We start from the raw sequence: 26,317 nt of genomic DNA, 5'->3' as shown, positions 1-26,317 counted from the left end.
GAGAGCTGTGAAGCTGAGGGAGGAAGAGGACGAGGCAGTGGGGGATTATCTCGCCGTGGGGACGCCCAGATGGAGCGGTGAGCCGTGGTCCGCTGTGAGACCACGTGTGTGTTATCGCACACGTATGAAGACAAAGACGCGGCGAACAAAAGAGCAAGAGCACTGATTACGTAACACCTAGTGGTGTTTTTTTAATTTATCCATTGTGCACATAATTACACACTAATGCTCCCGGTGTGCGCGGCTAATGCACAGTTTGCACATTTCTTTGACACGTATCACAAATAGGTTTTTGCGAATCAGGGAGGAGGGAGTGATGATGGTGGGCGCCTCCATCTGTCAAATCGAAAAGCTCTCGTAAAGCCTCAACTATAAACGCGAGTGCTAATTTCACCCGCGTCCCCACAGAGGAGCTGTGGCCACATTACGTCTCACTTTCCGGGGCAGATGAAAGTAAAAAATAATACATTTCACAGACGCCCCGCTTCGCAGGCTGAGAGCGAAGCGCATACGCGCCGCACCGCGGCTACGAGTCGGGTTTGCTTTTGTGAAACAGATAGAGAGGATTATTTCCCCGAGGCGGCACATTGTTGTGTAACAGCCAGGCTACGGCAGGAGTTGACACCTCCGCAGATGCCAAGTGTGTCGAGGAGGATCTGCGGCCCCACGCTGTGCTTTAGAGAAACAGCCAAAAAGGTACGGCTTCCAAAAGAACCGCAAAAGAAAAGACGTAAAGGCGAACAGACGCCGTGCAGATTAGAGGCTGCCTTTTTAGATTTCTATGGGAGAATATGAAATAGGAAGCTGGTTATCACCCCCCACTCCCCGACCCCCATGGCCTGTGGCAAGATGATGTAGTTGTCAACTGACGTTCATTCAATACCCCGATCAACGGTCCTGTCATCGCGTGAAGACATTTAATCGTCTTAATCATCATCTGACAGGTCTTTCTTTGTCGTCCGTGAAGACGCCTGTTTGGACCAATCAGGAATCGTCTGATGAGAATGAATAGAAGTCGACACACCTCCACCTGTGTCTGATCCCGTATCCCGTCCTCCTATCCCAGAGGTTCATTCATTTCTACTGCATTGAATACATATTTTATTTACTCAACACATTTCATGATGGATGGATTAGAGACAGTGGTGCGGAAAAGAAGACAGGAAGTGGAGCTGGAGGTGGAGGAAGTGAAGATGTTGAGGTTCTTTAGGAGTGACCAGGTTGGATCGGATCACAAATGAGTTCCTCAGAGGAACAAGGTGAGATGTTCTGGAGATAAAGTCAGAGAGACTCTGATGGTTTGGACGCGTCCAGAGGAGAGACGGTGAGGATGTTGGTGATGAGGATGGAGCTACCAGGAAGGAGGACAAGAGGAAGACCAAAGACAAGGTGGATGACGTAGTGAGGAAGACATGAGGGCAGCTGGTGTTAGAGAGGAGGAGGAAGAAGATAGGCCAACGAGACCCACAGGAAAAGGAGATTTCTGTTTATGACGGTTGCCATGGAGACCACTCACCGTTGCCTCTCCGTGGGCGGTACCTCGGCCTGTCCTTGGAGTCCGCGCCGCCGTCCTTGTTGTTGTTGTGGTACGACGAGTCGTCCTCCGTCAGCCCCTCGCTGTGGCCCGGACCCCCCTCAGATACTGGGGAGGCTGGAGGAGAAACCTGGTCAGGACCCCCCTCCATCCCCAAGTGGCTCCCAGCGTCGCCGGTCTGACCCGCCCTTCCGCCGGGCACTCCCTCCCCTGCCTCGCTAGCATCAGCTTTATCCACCGGCGCAGCGTGGTTCCTGGGGCTGGAGGGGTCGGAGGGGCTGCAGCTGCCCAGGGAGCCAAGCACAGAGCTGGGGCTGGAGTGCAGAGACAGGGAGGGGGTGTCCGGCTCTCTAATCCTGGTGCAGGGGGCCCCGTAGGGCTCCTGGACGAAGCCCACGAACATCACGCCCTGCTCTGCGGCGTCCTGGATCTGCTGTTGGAGGCAGAAACAAACAAAACCACCTCAGACGACTGTAAAATCATCACGTCTCAGTTTGGACTGCAGCTCAAAGAGCTCTCAAACTGGAATACAATTTCCACAATTACTTTGCCATCAATTATCTCGAAATGGAATTGTTTTTCCATTATTCTTTTCTGCATCTGTTGGGTTTTCGGTTCTCGTACCCCCCTCTGGTTCTCTCCATTCCCTCCCCAGCAGCAGCAGCACCTCCAATCACACAGCTGTTGATTAGATTGGAGGCTCGGGCCGCATCCCAAACCCTGCGCTTCATTTTTTTTTCTAACCCCTTCCTGCTTATTTTCATGGTGGTGTTTTATGTCAATGTTGGGATTCTCACGGAGCGAGATGGAATTGTTAACTGTCAGCGACTGTTAACGATGCCATTCTCCATTTCTGGCCCCCTCCTCTACCAATGAACCCCCCCCCCAAGCCAAGGTGGTGCCTGTCACTATCTGGAGCCACAGCGAGGGAAGAAAATAAAAATCAAATCAAATTTGCAGGTTATTCACTGTGAAATTAAATTGGAAAACAGTGGCATTGTTTCCCACCATATTGTTTAATATCAGTGAACGCTCTCCGGGCGCCGCCACATCATATTCCTCCTCCCCATATGTGGAAATGGAATTGCGGAGATAAAAGGGAGCAACTGTTGTATCTCATTTAATGGAAATGCAGACGGAGAGAGATGGATGGCTCTGACTGTTGATTTGAATAGAGGGCCGTAATGATCAAATTTATTTTTAGTACCATTATTATCGGCGCTATCAAATTAACAAATTCCTTGTTATCAAAGTAGAACCGTTCAATTTGATTTTTTTGATTTTTTTATTCTGAGGACGGGTCGGGAATATAATGAACGAGTAAAAGGGGAATAAATAAATTTAAAAAATAGTATGCTAGTTGATTAAATGCGCCGGTTCATATTTCAGGAGAGGGATCACATATGAATAACGAGCAGGACAGATCAGACACTGTGTTGCTGAAGTGATTAGTTGATTAATTCATTAGCTGATCAATAGAAAATGAATAATTCTGATAGTTAATCAGCATTTCCTTTTCTGGCTTCTAAAATATAATGATTTTCTGCTCTCTGTTTTTCTATTAAAAAGAATTTAACATTGGTGATTTTTGAAAGGTGACATTTACGTCTACATCCATGCTATCGGCTCTGGGAAGCTCTACTGTTATAAAACATGTTGCACTGAGCTACATGTTGACATGAGCATGCTAACACTCTCATGCTGAGGAAGCTAACATCGCTAGATCATGTTTATCACGACAAGGCCAGATGCTCTAGATGCTCTGGTTGGTCTAGATACCCTACTTGCTCTTGTTGCTCTAGTTGTAGATGCGCTGGTTGCTCTAGATAGCTGCTGTAGATACTGTGGTTTCTATTGCTTCTCTGGTTGCTCTAGATGCTCTAGATACACTGGTTTCTCCTACTTCTCGAGATGCTCTGGTTTGTCTATCTGTTCTGGATGCTTTGGTTGCTCCAGATACTCTGGTTGCTCTAGATACTGTGTTTTCTCTTGCGTCACTCGATACTCTGGGTGCTGTAGCTATTTTAGATGCTCTGGGTTCTGTAGATACTCTCTAGCTGCTCTAGACACTAACTGCTCTAGATGCTCTAGTTTCTCTGTTCTCAATGCTCTGGTTACTTTAGATACTCTAGTTGCTGTACATGCTCTGGTTAGTCTAGCTGCTCTAGATGTTCTGTTTAAGACAAGACCATTTCAAGCCATTTCCTCTCCTTAGCTGTGCCAAAATGGTAAATTCTACCAAAACGTCCAGCTTTATGGGACACCTGGGAATGTTTTTAATATTTGTCTGAATTTAAAACGCCAACAGCTCAAGCTGCCAACATCTAGACCTCAGTAATACAGATTATTTTTCTTTCAGTTCCCATAAAAGCACATGAGACACATCTGATCACTGGGTTAAGAGGAGGACAGAGTCAGCAGTTTGTAAAACTGATCAGACGTTTAGGAGCCTGTGATTGGCTGGGTCAGTCGTCCCGAGCTCAACAGCCGTCTACACACACATGTCCTTCTCCTCAGTCATCACCAAACACACCCTCCCAATCTGGGGCTCTATTAAAGCCCCCCAGCATCCACCTGGCAGCTCCCATTAAGGACTCTGGGAGTTTGCTCATCATTCCCCAGAATCTCTACACACACCTGTCTGCAGGGTGGGATGATGGCTACACACTCCAGCTACACCGCTGCTGTAATGAACAGTTCTAGACCACCGTGAGTCTGACCGGACAAAGAATTGTGTATTTAGGACAAACACATGACCAAAAGACAAGTCTAATATCACACATAGATCCCGATCTTCATCATCCTCGCTCCTCTTCAATGTTTGGGGGAAATGTCATGCAGATCTGTCTAGTAACGATCGTGTAATCTCGCTAACAAACAAACCCAACCAATCACGCCTTGTGTGACAGGAATTATCATTCTCCTCAGCTTCTTAATCTAAATGAACAGACGGGTCGCTCTGACTCAGGAGGAATCGTCTCAGGTCAAGAAAATGAGGTTCCGAGGTCAGAATGGAAACCTTTGCATCACATCATTTCCCTTCATTAACTGAAATGATGTCGAGCGTGAACTTGATGAAAAATCTGGAGGCAGCTTCCTCTATTCTGCCACCAGAATATCAACATCCTGCCGAGTGAAGAAGGGAAAAAAAAGAAAAGAAAACCATTTCAATTTTGAGTTGAGACCACATTTCCTATTTCCCCTGTAAGTTATTAAAGTGGCACCAGGAGGAGGTGTCTGAAGGTCAAGATGAAAACCCCAGAGAGAAAGATTGAGAGTGAGAGGAGAGATGACAGAAAGAGAGGCAGAAGGATCATAACAGATTGAAACAGTGAGGAAGAGAGAAGAAAGAAAGAAATGGGAATAAAAAACACCATCTGAGAGCGGGAGGCTGAGGGGAATGGACTCCACCGCTCATCCATGTCCACTTCCCTTTTAATAGATTTCTGGAATGGCTTCCTCCTCCTCCTCCTCCTATCCTGTAAGCGCTCAGTAGATTAAAACGATGGTGATGACCAACACTAATGAGGTCCTGCAGGACTGCGGCTGCATGACTAATCGAAGGGCAGAATATACGGAGAAGTTCAGGCGCAACAGTCGCTAAAATACAGATTAGGTAGTGGGGGGGGTGGGGGTGGCGGTGACGTGGAATGAAGAGCTCACGAGAGAGGAGGGATATTTCATCTGAAGGCTTTTCAAACAGGCGACATGTGAGATCAGGAGGATGTGCGTTCAGCTCTCTGGATCCTGTTAGCTGCTGTCATCCCTTCTATGGAACACATTGAAACCTTTAGATATTTGGTTTGCTAATTAACTCCAGCCTCCAGCCATTAAGGAAACACTTAGTTCAGAGTTTTACATAGACGGATCCAGACGCTGGGAAGAGCCGTAGAACAATAGGCCTTATCTTTTTTTAAAATGTCAAATATTTAACTCTCAGTCAAGCCAGGAATAAATATTTCCACCCTGAGAGGTCTGAGAGACGGATTTAGAAAGCTGCCGGAGAAAAATAAAAGCATAAATAAAAAGAATAAATGCTAGGATTTTACTCACGTGTTGCTCAGATAGTGCACTTAAGAGCTCTTTAGAGATACGTGAGCTCTGCTTTCATTTGGTGCCACTTTAAACACTTTTAATGATATCTCAGAGAAGAACATTGCTCCTTTTTATGAAGTCTAGGACTAACTTTGAAAATAAATGTAAAAAAAAAAAAAGGAAGCTTACTGCTAATATGATGCATAAGTGAAACGTCATTAGCCATCCTGCAGCGGGTAAATCAGGTCTGTGCTGCTTTCACTTTAATCACCGATGTGGAGGTCAGTAACTCAGGACCGGGTCGATGCAGGTCTGAATGAATTCAGTCTAATCAGGTCAGACGGGGTCTTGTAGGGCAGACAGAGTCTGTACAGATATGTTTATATAATATATACGACCCAAATGGATGTGAACACACCTGCCATCAGCTGGAGGTGCTTCATAATTCAAACCTGTTCTGAGGCGACTGAGAGCAAACTGTCAAATGCAGACAAAAATGATGTTGATGCTACTGCTTGTTAAACTGGGGTGCATCACCTTGTTATTTCCTCTATGGGAAAGGGGGGGTTGGGGGTGTCAGTGTGGCTGGACCTGGATTGAGGAAGCCGCCCTACCTTCTTGACGTAGCCCTGGATGAGCTCCGGCGTGGGCACCTGCTCCGCAGACAGACACTCCTCCAGCTTCAGCTTGTAGGGGGGGCTCGCCGGCTGGGTCCTTTCCACCCTGGGGAGGGGGGGGGGGGGGAGAGGCGAATGACATCCAGCATGGATGGACCAAACAGCCGCACCGTCACACATCGGAGCGTACGACATGCGAGGGCGACCACGCGTTCGCCGGCTGCTTAAAATAACAGTCGAACAATATCTACAAATTGGGAGACATTTGGAATCAGGCATCAAATGTATTCCACACAAATACCCCACTATCAACAAATTACCCCCACATCAAGAAGCTTTGTTAACGTTATTGTTGCCCCGCGGGAGGGCGGGGGAGAAATACATTAAAACACTTAAGAGAGACAAAGATGCAGCTGGATGAAAGAAAACACACGAGGAGGCAGAAAGCAAGAAATTCAATGCAAATCCTGCCCCCCCTGCCTTCACAACCCCCACCCCCCCCGCTGGGGCCATAATCAGTATTTTGAGCGGGGACAATCTATTTATATGGTGTTGTATTTTCCTATTCTGTCCTCTGGAGGAAATCCCAGAACAGACCCCGAGGACGCTAAAGCCCCAGCTTCCATCTCATCCTGTTGACAAGGGAGAAACGGCTGCACGCCCTCTCCCTGTGTGTGTGTGTGTGTGTGTGTGTGTGTGTGTGTGTGTGTGTGTGTGTGTGCGCGCGCGCTGCAAGAGCTTTGGTTTTACATGGACACATGATGTGGAACAGATGCATGCATGCTGATGTGTATTAAAGGCTGAGCTGTGTGTGTGTGTGTGTGTGTGTGTGTGTGTGTGTGTGTGTGTGTGTGTGTGTGTGTGTGTGTGTTGCTCTCTATCTACCCTCCCATTGGATGCAGACTGAGCCCATTATTGCATCAACCCTGACCGAAGGTTTTTTGCAGAACGACGACATGAAGGAACGGTTTGGAGGTAAATCATCCCAGAAATTGTTTACAGCTCATCTTTTTCTTTTCTGCAGAAATTAAACAAAGAAGATTTAATCCCTGGACAGAATTTGAGTGAGATCCCCCTCCCCACTTGTTACAGTCTTAATTCTAAGATAGGCTAAGCTAACAAGCTGCTGGTTTGATACAACAAATAAAGGAAATAAAAAAGAATTAAAAATATTACTTTTCAGATGAATTAAAAATCTACTCCCTGTGAAATAACAGAACTCTACACTCCCCATAATTAATGATTATTATCTGATTTAATGTCAGATAATGTGTTTTCATGGATCGGATAAATACAACAAAATAAAACGATGTGACCGGCAAAAAAAATCATTTTATTCTAAATAATAAAGGTGAATCCGGTTTGTATCAACTTTATTAGCAGCGTCCTCGTAACGTCACACCAACGTTTGTTTCTTGTTGGTTCTGCTAACTTGGGAGTTTCAGTTTAGTGCTAATGTATTGTGTGTTAGCGGCCGGAGAGGCCCCTTTAAGAAGGTAGTCATGTGACCGAGGCAAGCATCTCCACAAGAGTGACTCCTAGACAGATGTGGAGGAGAGAATCCACTCATTTAAAACTAAACATGCATGCGTGTGATTGATTGACAAACAAAAAAACTAGAGTGTGAGTTCTTAATTTCCCTTCGGGGATTATAACAGTGTATAAAATAAAAAAAAAGTTAAAATTATATATTTCAGAGTCAGATCAGAAATAAAGGAAGTTCTGGATTATTTCTGTGTGACCCGGAACCGTTTGAAGTTCGAGAAGATTAAAAATCTACACAAAGGAAAACTTTAACAGTCGTCAACATTTCAGAGCTTTACGTCTATTTAAAACCCCCCACATGTCAACACGACCGCTCCCGGTCCCTCAGTAAACAGAGTGTAATTGAAAACCTCACATCCACAGGATCGCGCCGCCGCGCCGCTAAAACAAATCCCAGAGAAAGCCATTAACAGGTAATACGCAATTAGTTGCCATGTGAACGCTCACTCCTGTGGGAGCGATTAGTCCAGAGCGAGACGTCCTGTGGCCAAACACAACGCTTAACCCATCTGTGGCCAGACAAGAGAGGGGGGGGGGGTATACTAACCCAGGTGGGGGGGTGTGGGAACGTTTGACACCCGTCTAACCACTGCAGACCTCAGAGGTTGACAAGCGGCGCCGCGCCCCGCATCACAAGTCACCGTTTCACACAGAGAAGAAGAAGATGGACTGGAGGTGAGACAGCTGCTATTTTTAACCAGCACCCCCCCACCCCCCGGATGGAGTGCACCTTTTGAATTGTTCTCAGGCGCTCTGATGCCAAAAGATAAATGTAAAGCGTTTGACAGCACGAAATGAAACCAGATTATAGCGTTCTCGATTTCTGATTGCAACTGGATCAGTTTAAATTTGATTGATTCTCCAAAAGGATTCCGAACATTATTCTTTCATTTCCAGCTGCTTCTTCAATAGCGCCTGCAGAGGGATTGCCAAAACGTGTTTTTGTAAGATTTTTAGCGCGAGGATTAACATTTACGACGTACAAAAAAAAGAAAGAAAATCCAATTAGTGGCTTCCACCAACCTACGCCGCACGGCGCGCTCCATCCTGGCGGTCTCTATCTCTACCTTCACCTGCGGTTCGTTCCCTGAAGACGCGCCTGGAGGTTGGCGGTTACATCCACGTTTTCTGACAGCGCCACCAGGTCTCTGCCAAGGCGCCTTTGATGTTGTGACAATGCAAAAAAAGCTCTCAGCTTGTTGTAATGAACGTTTCACAGAGAGGGTGAAGTTTGAGTCAGCCGACCCAGTTTCTGTTCCACTTTGTGCTGCGACAGCGATACGAGCACGGCGACAAACATCGGAAGACGCCACAGAAGACGTGTCGTCTATGATTTATTTCCAAGGGGTGGGGGTGGGGTTGTAAGTTTTGGGATGGATGACATAAGTTCCCCTCGGTGATGCTGTGAAGTACAGATGCTTGTGATTACAGCAACAGTTTTCTGTTGCTGTTTTTCTGTTGTGACAAAGACGGATTTTCAGGAGCGTTTCTCTGGCGATCTTTGAAGGCCAGTCGTACAACTTTGCAATGACAAAGTGATTTCACGAGCTGCAGGCGGTGTCACGTCAGGCTCTGTCTGACAAAATCACTCATGTTATCTCAGTTTGGGCTGGTTAAACCGATTTGTGGTGCAAAAAAGTTTGGAGACCACTAACCTAGAGACTTCAGCTTGAGCTAACTGCTAAACCCTACATGCTAACATAACAGAAAGTAGAAACTTGCTTTTGGATCGTCCCGTTTGCAATCGCCAAAGAGTGTCATCCTTTTCCCATTTTAGATGAACGCTCATATTTGCTTGGCAAAGTTTTTTGTGCAGGATGCCCTCTATATTTATCTGGAATGGCCTACAGTTGACGCAGGTTTCTGCCCCTGTAGGGCTGCAGATGCTGGGGGTTGAACCCGAGGCAGCATACATTCGAAGTAGGCGATCTACCACAGAGCTCCATCCCCGGCGATCTGATGTTTCATGAAGCCTTAGGTCCTCTCCCTTTATCACCCCCCCCTCATGTTTCAGCAGACCACAGTAGAACGGCAACATTCGTTCCACTGAATGAGACGGGCCTTGAATGTCATTACTTCCCAGCATGCTACCAATGCAAAGCACAAAGGGAAATTTTGATCTGATGGTGATGCAGAATGGAGGAGGATCAAAAAGATTCTCAGGAAATCCCTGAAGCCTGTACAAAATTGTATTCCTGTTCCGTAGAGAAGACATTAAAACTATTTCTATCAGTATGTAAAAACTTCAACCTGCTTTTTATAGGGAAAAGTCGGGGATCACAGAGGAAATCTGACTTCGTCTTCTGGGGACGTGACGGCGTCTATACAGAAATCCATGCGATCGTTTCCGTGACATTTAATTAAAAATCACAAATGTGAACCCCACCGCCGCATTGAAGGCAAACCAGGGGAGCGAGGGGCAGCTGTCCAATAGCGGCCCAGAGTAATGGGCCGACCAATCAACACTGACATCCATAAAACCACATTTTGTGTGGGTGAAATATAACTAGCATAGCCGTGAGGGGGCGGATGTCCAACGGCTACGTCATTCACACGCTCCGTCCCGTGAGGTCTGAATAACCTGGAACAGATGAAACCATGAAGTCCTGATTTAACCCGTCTGACTGCAGCCGACCGGAGCGACGCTGTTAGCATCTGCAGCGACATTTAGCATTCTGTTTAGCTACAACAGCAGAGCACAGCCTGCCGGTTTCACCTTGTTATTCTCCTCCCTCTATTCCACATGCACTCTGTTCCTCGCACTCCATCATCCTTTCAATCTCCTGCTTTCTCTGCCTGAGCACACGGGAGTTCCTTGCAATTACCAAATAATGATGAATGTATCCCATCAGGCATTGCCTGCCGAACTGTAACCCTCCATTCTGTCTCATTCCATTTGAACACAGGGAAATGTGACGGTTGACATTTAAAATATCACCCGTGGCGTCGGCCCGTGACAATTTGGCATCTGTGGTTTGAAGTTATCGCCCACTTTAACCGGTTGTGTCTCCGCGTTTGCAGATGACACGATGCTGTATGTTCACAAGCATTCCTGCAGCGTCACCCCCGTCTCTGCGAGGATTAGACTGTCGAGACTCAGGCGTGAGTCTTTCCAAAGACACATGGTGAACGCTAAATAAAGATGCCGCGCCACCGCTGCACGAGGTGCTACCTTGCCGTTCCCATTGTTTTCACAAAAAAGTGCTGCATGAATGGCTGCTCAATGTCACGTTCTCCATCACCACCACCACTCTTCTCCTTCTGATTCCTGACTGCCAAAAGGAGCCGGAAAGGAGAAGCTCCATTTTTTTTGGTTGGACTTTCATTTTTCCGTGGTGAAGACTCGGATTCCCCCCCGGGCTGGTGCTGATGCGAGCAGCTGTCCACGGTGACAGACGCTGGAGATAAAGCCCGGGCCCTGCTTTCGGCCACGGCCGTCACACGATGCCAGACTGCTTTGCCCTTTTTCGCTCTTTCTCTTTTATTTCTTATCCCGTTCTGCCTCCTCCTGTCTTCACACTTCAACTGTGATTTTCTCTCCCTCTTCTTCCCCTCACCGTGTCTTTTTCTTTTATTTCTCAAAAAGACGGATGCGGCGTGTTCAGCTTTACGCTTTTTTTAATATGAAATCGATCCTCCTGCTTTGCAGCAGTAGGGAGATTAGGCGTATCTGGAATTAAGTATGAATATCTGGGCATGTCAAAAGTGAACGGAGGTGTCACACAAAACAGCGAGGGAGGGGATTACTAATGGAGTTGGGGGTGCAGATAAAACTGTGACCTTCTGAAATATGGATGAATGCCTTTTCATCCCACCGTAGGGATGACAAAGTAACGAGAGTTTGTTCAGATATGGAGCATTCCATATCTGTTTTGCACAGACAATACTTCAGTGTGTGATTGGCAGCTCCAAGGCCTCAACTGTATAAAAATGAAAAAAATATCTGCTAGTTAGATTAAAAAAAAAAAAATCTGAGCGGTTATTCAGGATAAATGAACTGTCCTTGCATGTGTTTCAGTCAGAAACATCTGAGCTTAAAACCTCACGTGCGGCGTCAACGCCGAGCCGAAGCTGCAGCAGGAAGAAGTTCACGTCGGTTCAGCCGCAGACGCTCGGCCCAGTTGGGATTAATTCGGCAACTGTTGCGCTGGTTTTTTTCTCTCGTCTGAATTTACTTGGATTTACACCTTTGACTGGCTTCTTGGCTGCTGAGGCTCAGCGGTACCGCGGTATTAAGTCCCATCTGTCAAACCCCACTGATAAAACGAGGCTCACTTCGGCAGAACACCAGAAACTGGTGGCCATAGCTAATTAATTCAGGAGACTTACAATGTTGGATTAGAGGATGAGAAGGTAAAAAGTTTACTCTTTATATGTGCAAAAAAAAAAAAGGGTTTGATTGGGAGGAAAAATCCAAAATACTGTTTTATACAATTTTGTTCTTGACTAAAGTGGAAAAGTTAGTAAAGTGGAGAAGAGAGAATGAAACCTGTGTTTTTCGAGAACACCTTGACTTTGCTTTTCTCCTGTAGACAGAACATTATTGCACTGTCACTCATAGTTAAGTGCTTTCACTTCAAAGGACACAAAAAGAAAAAAAAGACAGTGAGGGCAGACAAGAAGTTTCAGATGGTAAACTCTGCGTGTTAGCCGCAGAGGCCACAGACCATAAAATATATCTGGCTGAGCATCATGGGTCCTGACTTCAGGTCAGTCCTTCTCTGCTACGTGTTTTCTGTTTCGTTTGTCACTCACTTGTCTTCTTGTGTCACACCTCCTGCCCTTCCGATGTCTGCCCCCCTGTCTTGGCCTCACCTGTGCCTCGTTTTCCATCTTCAGTGCCTCAATGGATTTTGTCGCCTCTTGTTTTTTACTTGCGTACCTGTTTTCTAATTCTTAAGTATGGCTCTATTTTATTTTAGTCTAATTTCCTGCTTGGCTTCAGTCTCAACAGTATTTATTTATGATAACTCTTTACATACAATCATTATTAAAAAATTGTAATCCTGGTAAAACAAAAAGAAAAAAAGTTTGGCACCAATACAAATTTTTTTTTCTGGAAAAAATTTGACTGACAGTAAGTGAGGCATGTCGTGACACCTGGAGCTGCAAAATTACCCTTAATAATGATGAAACAGGAAGTTTGACAAAGCAAATTAAGTTGTCATGTTTGCTGTGATAAATTATCTCATGCGGCGGAGGTCGACTCTCAAACCAAAGGCTGTGGTTTCTTCTGAGGACAGGAGAGAAAACCCTGATAGCTCCGACAAAAAGGCGTGAACGAGGGAAGAGAAACGGGCGCTCCACGCATTTGGCACTGACTTCAACGGTTTTTCCCGAGGACACAATTTCTGCATTGCAAAATAGCAATTTAAATTATCGTCAGACCCAGAACAACACAAACCAATTAATTGGTTTGCTTCTAATTTATTTTTTTAATGCAATTTATTTACTGCTCGTATGTTTTATGTTTTTGTTGGAGGCTAACTTCACTCGTGTCCTGCAGTGAATCCTTTGCGTCGCGTACGACGAAGCGACGCTGCCACGAGGATAAACAAAGCTAGATCTTATCTCACATTCATCGTTTCACCAACTTCCCTCCAGCCGTCCTCCTTCTTTCCCCTGAATCAACCTGATCATCGATTCGTGAATGCTTACGAAAGTAACAACTCCTCCCTTCCTCTCCTTCGTATTCATTTTATAAGTGATCAGTTATCGGTTGCAGCAGAACCTTCAGGGAGTCGCTCTCGTCGGTGTTGGTTTTCTGTAGCTGTTGTGTCAGTGCTCAAGCTAATTGAGATGTCGCTACAGACTGGTGGCGGTGGTGTTGTGTTTGTCCTTGAGTGCTTTAAGCTGGGATGACTTTGTGGTGATGGATCATCCTGAGGAAAACGATTTTTAAAAAAAAAAGTACCCTTGAGTTTTAAAAATGGTTCTACCCTCACGTCACGATGAGTTTTCACTCTGTTGGGGGGGATAAACACTCCTCCAGTGATGAATTCCTGCACCTCCACAGGGATCTTATTGATCTTATTCAGTCTTGACTTTGAATGGGGACACTGCCAACTAGTGGCCTGGCATGCACATGACAGCGCTTTTACAGATCCATGTTTGAGAAGAGATGTGCGTCTTAGTGTTCTTTACATCTTCATCATTTTTGATTATTTTAAGTCATCAGGATATTTTCCATGCAGTTTTCACAGGAAATGGTTCTGAATGAGACGCATCAGCCTCCTGTCAGACCCAAATTGGTTTTTCCCCCCAAAGTCACCACAAAGTGACTCTTCTTTTCACCTCATAAAGAAATCTCCCTGTCCATCACTACATGGCCTTCAGCCACCTTTGGAGCTGCTCCCCTGGCAACCCCCCCACTAAACAGAACCCATGCCACCCCCACAGTTCCCAGGATGGAGAGGGGCTCGGGCGCAGGGCTGGAGGGCAGTTGTGGGGTGGAGGGGGTTGACTTTGGGCCGTGCAGCTGGTTTTTGGCCTGAGTGCAGCAGGAGCTGGAGACAGATGACGGAGGCGGAGGTGGTTGCTGACCGGCGTCCAGACGCAGCTGCCCACACGACAGCCTGCCGGGCCGTAAACAGATGTTGCGATGCTCTGGTTTTGATAACGAAGCACCACCACCACCACGAATACACCACCGGGCTCTGGTTATGGACACCTCTCTGCCGGATGTGTGCGATGTTATGAACCCGAACAGAACAAGTGATTGTAAACATTTTCATTCCACAAAGCCCAGAGCCGCTCTGCTGCACCATCCTGCACATAAAGATAAAGCCCAACCCGATCCCATCGAGTACTTTTCCGCGTAATGATGCTATTAAAGCTCATTAGTAATCAACATATTATCCTAAGTGACTGTAATGGCTGCGTTATTTCGTGAAAATAAGTCGTATTCTCAGGGGTGTCGCCGAGAAGTCTGAATTTCCTGAACGGACGGTTCCATCGGGCCCGGCCCCCCATCCGCCTCTTTAACCATCATAACTTTATTTCCCCTGATAACAACAAAGATTTTCCCTGTAAACGTGGTAAACAACACTCTTTCTTTACGTTTGTTCCTTACCCGTCGTTGAGCCGGACCAGGATGGCGCGGTACAGCTGGTGCTGAAGGCTGTTGGACTCGGGACCGCACGGGTGGACGAACGGGTGGACGGCCGCCAGAACAAACCCCTGCTGGTAAAGCTCCTGCAGCTGGCCGGGCAGCTCCCGCACCGACGAGAGGCGGAGCGTGGACGTCCCACCTGGAGGAAACAGGAAGAAGGACGCGTGAGAGGGCTTAGCCGCTAAGCGCTACCGGCACCGGGCACGTCGCGGATCAAACGGAGCGATGAAGAAAGCAGCTTCAGACTCATGAAAATGGACTTGTCTGTTTTTTTTTTTTATCTTGTGAGTCACTGCTCATGTAGGTAACGCTCAACGGGCCCCTGAACGCTCACCGTCGAGCCTCCGAAGTGGTCGCTTCGGCTTCGGATTCCTTTCAGGGAGAAGAACAGCAAATCGATTTCCTTCAGTATGAATTAATATCACCTGGCAACAGCCAAACCAACATTCACCGCTCGCCGTGTCTGCTTTACTTCTACCTGAACATCCCCGACCCCCTAACTCTGTCGTTTGCCATCTGCCGCCCCTGACCCACGGCGGTCTCGTCTTCCTGCACCGGCCGCAATCTGCTTCCTGTTAATGAGCGTAAGTCTTTTTCTTCTACATAAATAAGGCTCTTTTCCAGCAACGGTGACTTTGACAGGACGTAACACCCTTCATGCAGCTTTACAGAGCGGCGCTAAGAAATACCCGATCCAATCAGCTCCAGGACTCTTAAGCAAACCAACAAAAGGAATCCACATGAGAAATGTTTCCACCGCCTTCCTCGGTGTGTGAACTATTTCTGTCACACAAATGAAAATGCAAATGAGGGGGATGTAAATCTCCTTCCTCAGCAGTTAGCCTCTTTTTGATTTCATCTGTTTGTCTGATGCGTGTGCTGGTCTTTACTGCAGAAGGTCTCCTGCCAAACTTCACGCGTTTCTTAATGATAATAACGCCAAACGGCAAAAATGACGGAGGTGGAACCGAACTGGCAGACAAGTGAGAAAAATTGCTTTTGGGAAAAAAAAAAAAAGGGAAGAAGAAGAAGCTGATGATGATGATGATGATGATGATGGGGATTTGCAATTCAGATACCGGCGTAGAGTCATCCACCAGTTTGTTTTGGGCAATTAGCATCATGCTTTTCATTTCATCCCCTCAATCTGGGAGTTAATAAGAGTGGATCAAAATCCAATCAGAGCTGATTGCTTGGGCTCATAGCATCTCACCGTGTCACAGCGGCTCTGCGTAGCCTCACTCCGCTAACGATGCTAAGCAGTCCAGAGGACAGGCTTCAAAACACAACCAGCGAGTGGCCAGAGGCATCTGAAGGTGTTCAGTACACATAGTGGCCCCCAGTGGTCCCCAAACCCTGGCTACTGGACCGGTACTGGGGCGTATTTGAGACACGCCCCACACAATAAAGGGATTTGACACTGACAAACAGAGGAGACTATACCCCCCTCCATCATTTTCTTCTGCATAGCCCCCCTCCAGACCTCCCATCTCCCCCCCGGAGGGCAGCTGCGGCCGTCGGCCTCCGGTGACTACGGGGAGCGGCCAGCTGTGCTGCAGCTCGCCACACACAGCTTCTGTCAGGGAGCATCGGTCAATCGGGGGGGGGGGTTCAGGTTCAGAGATGGGAGCAATTAAATGAGACAAGAGTTGGGGGAGAGGGGGGTGATGGGAGGAAAGAAGAAAAAAGAACAGAGACGTCAATACAGAGAGATTTAGAGCTGCGCTGATGGAGACGCTTCTTGGCCCCCGGATGACGGCCGGGGTCCCAGAGGCTCGCCGACATTTACTGCAGGCCAGGCAGCCAAGGCACGTGGGAGGGGGCCGGGACAAAGAACTGGATGCAACACGCCAGACCACAGAGGGGGGGAGACGGGGGGGGGGGGGGGTCTGGTTGTCTGTGAGCTGTCAAAAGACGTGGGAAACGCCGCTGCGGCTAATTAGAGTCAACGAGGCGACACGGAAGAAAAGGTCCACATCCATGAGGAAAGTCACATACAGGAGTTCAACCAAAGGTCAGAGGGAGGGAGGGGGTCCTGTGGGGTGATGCGTGTGTATCTGGACTACACCAACAAGACTCCTTACAGTATAGCGTTTGGTACGGGTGGAAAAGGTGGAAAAGTCTCTCCGTGGAAACGCGAATACAGTCGTTCTGCGTAAACACCACCGCCGTTTCCGTCGCATCCGTTTCCCGTTTCCGTCCGGAATCAGAATTTACTCTTTAGCCATTTTTCTCAAGACACAACCGTAGGGCGGTTTGGACCTAAATCGGGTTGTTTCCTCCCTACAGACACCCAACGGCACGGCGTCGTTGTTCACATCGAGCTGCGCGGTCGGATTTCTGATCTGATTTGTGTCGTCGTAGAATCAGTAACCGATCACAGTTCCTCTGGAACGACATCATTATAATCCTCTTGTCGTGTTCCAATACACGCGTGACATTCCCGTGGCACGCTCTCAGCGGGGCCGCACGACAAAAAAAAGAAAGAAGAGGAAGGATTTCTGGAACAATTCTGCAAGTGTCAATCTGGAAAGAGCTCCTGTGATGGAGTCAGAGAACCGAGTCGGTTCAGGTCCCAGCTCTTCCTCCCAGGCACCGATCCAGAGGTTCATTGTGAGACTATGAAAGGAACAGAAGAGGAAGAAGAGAGGAAAAGAAATGGAATGCTGTCCCCTGAGGGAAAGTGAAGGCTTCGGCTAAAAATACTCCAAATTTCTCAATCACACTCCATCCTGCTGCGCCACAATGCAGGAGCTTTACCACTTAAAAGGCATGGAGGCATTGACACAAAGAAATAGGGAGCCATCAGGAAACTGCTGAAACGTATTTACCCCCCCACCCCACCCCACCCCTGGCCGCTCCACCTCCCTTCCTTTTCCCTCTCAATCCTCCACCCCTGTGCTCCGTTAGAAGTGGAATTAATCCATCTGTGATGTGTGATTCTGGGTTTTTTTTAAAATTCGTTTTGGTGCGAAACGAACACCCCCCCCCCCCCCAAGAGGGACACAATCTCATGTTGGTGTGATTCATAACGCAGCGGATATTAAGTCAAAAATAAAGCCGTCTTCCACCCCCCCTCAGTTGAGATGAGTAAATAAAGAATGGTTTCAATTAGGCGGTGGGAAGACAGCCGCCGGTGTCGTCTGAAATTGGCTTTAATTGCTGTGTGAGCTGCTAATAATCCCAACCAGAGGCCTTTAAATACACACGCTGTACATTTATTTATCAGAAAAAAATTATTTATCACGTCGTCCCCAGAGCAAAGCCTCGCCGGAGCGTTTTTGTAAGGATGTTTACTATGGCTATGTGCCCCGAAACGGCAACCGGAAACTGTTTGTTTGTGCAGATGAGAGCAAATTAGCTGCTCTAACTGCCATATGCAAGTGTCAGCGTCGATGTTTTATTATGGGAATATTCAGGCCCTAGCAGAAGTCTGCGCTTGATCAGACAAGGCAATCTGGGAAACTTTACATGGCAAACTGGCAGCCAATTACTTCATCGCCTCTCTGTGTTTACCCTGAAAGTAAATTCTCACGCACATCAACAGAGAAGAGCCCCAAACTCGCAGGAACTCAGGAACAAATCGCTTCGTGACAAATAATGAGAAAAAAAGAGGCTTCTGGCTGACAACCAACAAATTGGTTTTTCTGGAAAATTGTGTTCGCTCAGAGTCGTCAAACAGACGCCGCCATTAAACACAGAGGAGGAATAGTGTGTGTGTGTGTGGTCAGATTAAGTTTTATCATTTGAACATTACAGGTGTGTAAAAACACCAGCCCCACTTCAAATGAATGACGAGTTCTGGGTTTTTCATCCTCTTGATTCAGTGTTGATGCATTTTTTTTAGGCGTCTTTCCCCCCCCACTTACAACAAAGAATGTGTTTCTTTGTGGATTCGTTTATCAAATTAACACATTTCAAAACAGCTGTTCTGGAGATCACGTGACCTTCTTAAGATGCACGAGGATGTGCGAACGGCAGCGTTTGAGTCGACACCGACGTGACGTAGAGAATTGAACATTTACATAACCGTGGCAACGCGATCAAACTCCATCTGCTGGAGGAAGATCCTGAAGCACGGCAGAACGCTCCAGATGGAACCTGCAGTCGGATGGGCTTGGCGAGCCACCCCCGGTTTGAACCATCGGATGAAAAGCAGACGAAACGCCAGACGAGAAGCCGACGCGCTCATGAAAGGAACGAAGAGGCTCTTCATTTAAAACACGACAAAATAACACAAAGATCTCAGGAGGAGCCGAGTAACCTTGACAAGCTGTGAGGAACAAGACACGGGAGTGTGTGTGTGTGTGTGTGTGTGTGTGTGTGTGTGTGTGTGTGTGTGTGTACGAGCCCGTCTGGTTGTGTATTCAGACTGTAGGTGTAAACATGCAGCTTGAATATGCATACAGGAGCGAGTTCATCTGAGGAGCAGAATAAATATTAAACATGTGTTTCTATTTCTTTCTGACCGCGCTGACCTGCAGCACACGGCCACACATATGTAACTGACTCACGCGTTAGCGTTCAGCATCGCCCCGTTTGAATCGCGTCCAGACGTTACTGCATTCGTCTAGAGATCGGGAGCTAATGATGCAAACGAGGAATACCAATAACCTCCTGCTAGTACAGCAACGGCCTCTTCCTGTTTTGTATTTACATGTTGGTGCGCTCCTAAAAACCACGTCTGGAAACAATGAAAGAGCTTCTCCCTTAAGTGTTTTCAGGAATTGGAGAACTCCTTTATTTCAGACTGGAAGCAGCTCCAAATGGAATGGAGGAAAGACAAAGAGGTGGAGACCGGCCTAATACCCAGGATGTAGTCTGTTAGATTACCTGCCTTGGGGAGAATTCTGGGTAAACCCGTGATCACATATGACTTAGAAGGATGTAGACGGGACTGAAATGTGTCTCAGACCGCATCCGTATTGTGTCTGAGACTCCTTCTTGGAGGGTCAGTCGGTTTAAGACGCGGCGGGTAAAAAAAAGGCAGCAAGGAAACATTGAGGCTACCTGTTTGAATCCTTCAAAAGGCTTGAAAAGAGACAAAGTCAAAGTATTTTCCTCTTCTGATCAGGTACTTCCTTTCTATTGAATGAGAATGAGGCAGCCTGTCTGCTGGGTGAACTTTCTGTGGATAAATCTCGCTTTCCATGAATAATAAAAGCCAAAATATCCTGTTTCAGACACCGGCTCACGTCCCCTTTTAAACCCCTCTGCCATGTAAGCACCTTTGAGCTGCAGCCCGCCGCATTTCCATCACTCAATACACTTAAAAATAAATGAGTAAATATGAAATTAATAAGCTGTAAGATTGGAGCGCCGGGGCTCTGCACACAGCTCCATGCGCCGCCTCTGGGAGAAACGCTTCAACCCCCATTTGCATGGGGGAGAACATAGCCCGGTATATATTATCCCCTCGGTGCAGCCGATTTCCGATCCCGCTGTTCCTACCCATCTAAAGACTCATCCGCCGTCGCCGCCGCCTCACCTCGTCGTGATTGAAAAATTGTTTGTTTCCGCTTAAAGTGACGGCTCAATTAGCAGCTGACGTGCTCACACTGGTGTGTCATCATTTTCATTTTCATTCTAATCAAAAGAGGCTGATCATAAAACTGCAAGGACACCGTATATGGGAAGAAACCATTTCTGCTATGACACAGCAGGACTCCAATGTTTCCCACACAGAAATGAGAAGAGTTTATCAAATTTATCTCTCCAGTAGGACTTTGACGTACATCAGGATTTGTCTTCACACTTAAAATAGCTGTGGTTTGATACAATTGCGTCATTAAACACAGTTTTATTTGTTTAAATGGATCACAAGGCCTGTTACTGATTAACCATTTGCTTGTTATCCTAAAAAAAAAACCAACCTAGTAAAGAGTTTAATCTGACTGCAGTTCTTTAGTTCAGTGTCGTGTTTTAGCATTTCAGCATCTTCGAGCTCATCGTTTTGGTTTTTGACCAAGACTTTTTCATGTCTAGTTCAGCTTCACCATTGCTACACTAAAGAAAAAAACCTTGCTCCAGACCAAACAGGAGACACGGTAAGTCATTGAATATTTATCCTAACATAATAAAATATGCCAAAATATTGGAGTATGTGGACTCCAAAGCAGAACTAAGAGACAAAAACAGAGCTGAGAGGCCAAAGAAGAGCTAGAACAGAGTGAATAAGGTAAAGGTGACTAAAACAGAGCTAAAAGAGAATAAAACGGACCTAAAAGATCCCCAAACAGAGCTAAAGGATGCCAAAACAGAGTTAAATTAGACCAGAACAGAGTTAAAATAGACCAAAACAGCAGTAACAGATGCCAAAACTGAGCTGAAAGATTAAAACAAAGTTCAGACCAAAAGAAAGCTAAGAGACCAAAGCAGAGCTAAAAGAGACCAAAACAGTGCCAAACAACTAAAACAGAACTAAAACAGACTAATACAGAGCTAAAAGACACCAAAGTGGAGCTAAAAAAGACTGAGTTAAATGAGATGTCATATTTGGATTTGAATATTGTAAAGATACGGAGAGTAAAAATGGAAGCTTATAACGCTACACTGGGCCAAACTGTTTGCCAGAACCTAAAAGCGATCATGTCGGTGTTTGCTCTGTCTTCCCCAGGCACCGTGTGATTACATATTTCCACTTTAAGCTACTTACAGCAGCACAGATTGATTTTTTGGGCACTTAGGAGTTGGCCGTTAAAACAACATTGTCATATTAGCATGATAGAAAGTTGACAGGCCCAGAATACGTCTTGGAAGAGGTTTAAATGGAACACGGGTGTTTTTGTGCAGTCCTCCTGCCTCAGCTCCGTTTACAGTCTAGCCAACGCTTCACTGGGTCTTCAGGTCGCTGATGATGTCGTCTCAGCCGCGGGTGTTCTATAGGTTCTCCACGGTTCTCCAGCTAACTGCTATGGCTGGAATTGAGGTTGATGGGAGCAGTGAAGTGAGCTGTACCAAGCTAAAAAAAACCAAAACCCTCATATGTCATACCTTCTTTAGTGTTTCCTTTTGTTGTTTCGGTCACCTTTATATTTTTACGTATGTACATCCTAATACTCCAAAGACGAGAGCTGGAGATAGCACCAACACGAGGACACTCATTAAAACATCACACCAAAGGCCCACAAGCTGTCAAAAACAACATTCGGTGATGAATATTTATAATCCTGATCTCCTTGTAATTGCTTTATTTCCCAAAGCAGTTATTCTGCAACACCACAACCTATATATCACAGGAAAGGCTTGATAACAGCAATAAAATGTGAATCCACTGTAATTGCCCTTTGGAAGTGAAGGCACCACCCTACTCTCCTGTCGGTGAAGTAGTCATATCATTATTCAGTGTCCAATTAAAAATGGCCTTGGTCTCCTCAGGAGCCTCCCCTCCAGTGAGGACCACCTGCGGTAGCCTCGCTCGCTAGCAGCAGCCCGCCCTAAGTCATCAGCCTTCATACTGGCTCAAAATGGAAATGCCAGTCACTCCCCTGCCCTCCCCACTGCCATCTTTTGTATTTTTTTCCTCCCCTCTCCCCCGGCTCAGATTTCTCTCACCCCGATGCCACTGAAGGGGGAGTTCTCTGCTCGACGCCGCTGTGTTCCGTTTATTTTTCTGCCTCTGCACTCTGCAGGGAATCTGCGCTACTCGCTCTCAGTCTTGCTCTTACACTTCAATTTTCTGCTCCCCCCCAACCAACCCCTAAAACCTTTTCCGTCTGTTCACTAAACTATGTTGAGAGGAGTGAAATTCTCCTCTTAACCTCCTCCTCTGCCTCCACGTCGGAGTGTCTCTCTTATGTACTTTCCTCTCATCTCTTCCCCTTCGTGTGGAGACAGCACAGCCAGTCGTGACGACGGAAAAATGATTGTGACGCTGAAATAGAAGGAATCTTAGCGAGATAAGACCTTGAGCCGCTCATACGACGTTTAATATGAACTGAAACATCACTTAATGTACAGTTCTGTTGCTTTAAATCTTCTTGTTCATATAATCTAAATATCTCATGCCCTGAATCACCACATCTAGTTTTTTTTTTGCTCTTTTTTGCTTGTTAGCATGCTAATATCTGAAAAATAACATTGAAACGTGAGTATTTGGGGATTATTTTGGAACCAAAATTTCACTTTTATTCCAATTTCATAGCAGTTTATCCAAAATTGTTGACATGATTTCCTCTGGACTAAAATTGGTGACAGCTGCCAGAGTGGTTAGCATTCGAGGCCTAGCAATTGAAATTTTAAAACACAGCTCAAGGTGACTAAGGTCACGATAGTGAAAGAAATTATTAACTAGAAATGTGCCACACGTTGACACAAACATGTTTTTGGAAAAACTGATTTGGAAATTGAATAATTTTTTTATTTCAAACGCCAAATTATTACACTTCAAACATCGTTTTTGTTTCGGTCACTTCATAAAGGACTGCTCCTCAGCAGGTCTGCATATCCTGATCTCTCCCCCCATCCATAAATCTGTCGGAGGTCCAGGACGGCGTCATTAGCGGTGGAAGCTGGGTGAAGTCCTGGGGCAGAAGATCTGCACCTTAATTACCCCCCCTAATGACTCAGTGGATAAAGTGGCTCTGCTGCTGCCTCCATGTCTCATTTATTTAGTTCATTCCCTCTGACGTCCGCGTTTGATCGCCCATCTTCACACACTGATTTGCACATATATACTGTATATATTTAAATATACATGAGGTCACATGCTCCGATGCTCGTCGGGTTCATCAACACTAAACCAGTTAAATCCGGCACATGGTTTTGAAAATGACAGATCGCATTAGTCATTCTTTTTTCTGTCCGAAGCGACATGTTTAAACAATTACCTCAAGCACAATAGATTTTTATTCTTCTACCTCCTCTGTTATTTGGCAAACAAACAAAACTGTGCATCACAGCCAAAATATGGTAAGCAGCTGGACCGACGCAGCAGGATAAACCTCCATTCATCTGCACCCCCCCTTCTCTGTGATCACCTACGGGGGTTTAATGGAGCTGATTCACAATATAATTGTTCTCATGTGCTGCATTTGTAAGTTTGTGTTACGAGAGAAGCAAGAAATAATCATGTGATTGCAGGTAACAGATGCTACCTGTTACCGGGCAGACAAATGCCAGTGCTGCCGATAAGTCGTTTGTTGTTGGAGTTAGCGGTGGCAGTATATTATTGTGTCCTGACATTATCCCAGAGGCTGAACTCCTACTTTCATTTAAATTCAACAAACACAAAGCCAGTGAATGTGACTCCAGAGGTTTTGGACATTGTTTTGCCTAAACCCTGTTTTCCCTGTGCATCTTAAAACGCCACGGCAGCATCTTCAGACGCAGCCACTCAGCAGGCGGCTGGCAAATTGTGCTTTTGTTGGAGCAATCCTCTCCTTTTTTGTCCACAGGAAATGATGCCTTTAGGCTCATTCATGAATAATTTATTTATGCTGCATGCATGTGTTTTGAAAGCGAACAGATACGGAGTTAAAGCACCGGTACCTCTGGAAGACACCAGGGACGGCGTCACCATACCTCAAGAAGAAGGGACGTCTACGGACACCACGGCTAGTTGGTGGATGTATACAACATCAGTGAGACCGGATCTCGTTCTTTACCACGTGTTGGTGGATGGATACAACAGTGAGACCGGATCTCGTTCTTTACCGCGTGTTGGTGGATGGATACAACATCAGTGAGACCGGATCTCATTTTCATTGCTGGAGTAAAGACGTAGCTTGTGTGTTCTTGTGACTTTTGCGTTTCTTTTTATTCTTTATCACTGTTTATATAACTTATATAATTAATTATACACAGGTAGCGTCTGCAAGTCTAGTGGTTGATATAAATATGTTTTTTTTATATTAAATAAGAGGTTTGGGGCTTTTTTAGAAGACTGGGACAGATTAAAACGATTTTAAAATTTTACTTACAAGTTCAGTAATAGAACGGATTAAATTCGTATCTCCACGTTCTACTGGATGAGGGCGTTAGATGTATGCATCCTACTTTTGTGCACAGATGCCATACAATTAGTAATTTATTTATTATTTTGAAGATAAATATTAATCAGCCATTATAATTATTCAGATTCTAATTAATCCTTTACTGTCAATAGGGGGTCAGGTCTGAGAGAAGCAGCAGTCATCGACATCCTGGCATCGCTCTGACGCAGCACAGACTCCAACAGGACTGATTTGAATTTACCAGCATCTGTTTGACAGAAAATCCACACATCCTTTAGCCGAGCAGCTCGAGCCGACACGGCTCTACTCGTTCGCTCGGACAACAGCACTGTTTGGAAGTGAAACAGTCACATGATTTATTTTAATGAAGTCAAGGCGCTGGCACAGCAAAGTTCCTGACAGATGGCTCAGGCGAAAGAACAAAAAAACGCTGGGTGGTCAAGTTAGAACCCGCTTTTGACTTTTTGCTGTGACGCGACATTGTAAAAAAAAACGTTGCATTGAATAATCAAATGTGACGAGGGCTTGTCGTTTGGTTTTTTTGACTTGCAGTTTTTTTTACATCCCGGGAAGCGGTGATGTATTATTATTGTCATGTGTGTTCGTCCGTCCGTCTGTCCATCCACCAAATATCTTCACAACCATTGCAGACAAAAAGATGAAACAAAAAGCACATTACTCAGGCAGCAAGGGGGATGAAAATGAGATGATGACCTTGACCTCGAGAAAACTAGGTCAAGGTCAAACTTCAACTTTTGTACATTTTTTGCACTTAACTTCGGAACCGGATAAGATAGAAAGACAAAACCAAAGGGGTTATATTCAGGGAGGCAAGAGGATGAAAATTAGATCAAAAAACTAGGTCAAGGCCAAATTTTCACATTTATACCTTTTTAATGCCCAGAACAATATTGTAGGTTGTCCTGACTCTGTCTGCTACAGTATATCTCTACCAGTAGACAACTTGAAAAGACAAATACTTGATAGTACAATTCTGCGACCATTATGAAAGTAGGTCAGGGTAACATTTTTAATTCAGGGTTGTCGTGGGATGTTGCAGTCTCTGACTGCCTTGTTTTCAACCTGGAGCCGTAATGAGTCAAAAAAGCCTTCTTTAAACATCAAAAACCCCTGAGCATCATTTTGTGGTCTCATAACCCTTAATCATGAATCTATTAATCAGGCCTGAATTGATCCTCTTTCATTGTCTTACAGGTGGATGAAATTCCACCCACCCCACCAAACCTAGCCTTTTGGTTGGCTGTTAGTTCTAACAGGACGTTCATCACAAACACCTGCTTTTTCTCTCATTAACATTCATGTATTTTGTGGTTTAACCACCTCAGCTCACGTGTCTGAAGAAACAAGACACGCCGCATCCCAGCTAGCATGTTTTACACATTGGAGGGCGATGTGATATTACAGCAGACGAACTCTGGAGACTAGCGATGCTCTCTCCCTGTTCCTTCACACCTCCAGCGCCCCCCCCCCACCTCTCATTCTCACGGTAACACTCAGACCG

At 45.9% G+C, this 26,317-nt stretch overlaps 1 protein-coding gene across 1 annotated transcript in view; it reads right to left on the bottom strand.

Moving 5' to 3' along the window:
- Positions 1–26,317, bottom strand: part of LOC137601006 (raftlin) — a 76,145-nt gene that overhangs the window by 25,921 nt on the left and 23,907 nt on the right. The window contains exons 3-5 of the mRNA XM_068322974.1: positions 14,804–14,981; positions 6,184–6,292; positions 1,517–1,967 (exon numbers count right to left, since the gene is read on the bottom strand). Coding sequence (XP_068179075.1) covers positions 1,517–1,967; positions 6,184–6,292; positions 14,804–14,981 — 738 coding nt within the window. The remainder of the gene's footprint in view (positions 1–1,516; positions 1,968–6,183; positions 6,293–14,803; positions 14,982–26,317) is intronic.

The sequence above is a fragment of the Antennarius striatus genome, chromosome 9 (genome assembly GCF_040054535.1).
Source record: "Antennarius striatus isolate MH-2024 chromosome 9, ASM4005453v1, whole genome shotgun sequence".
NCBI classification, from domain to species: Eukaryota; Metazoa; Chordata; class Actinopteri; order Lophiiformes; family Antennariidae; genus Antennarius; species Antennarius striatus.
This window is presented reverse-complemented; position numbering and strand designations above follow the sequence as displayed.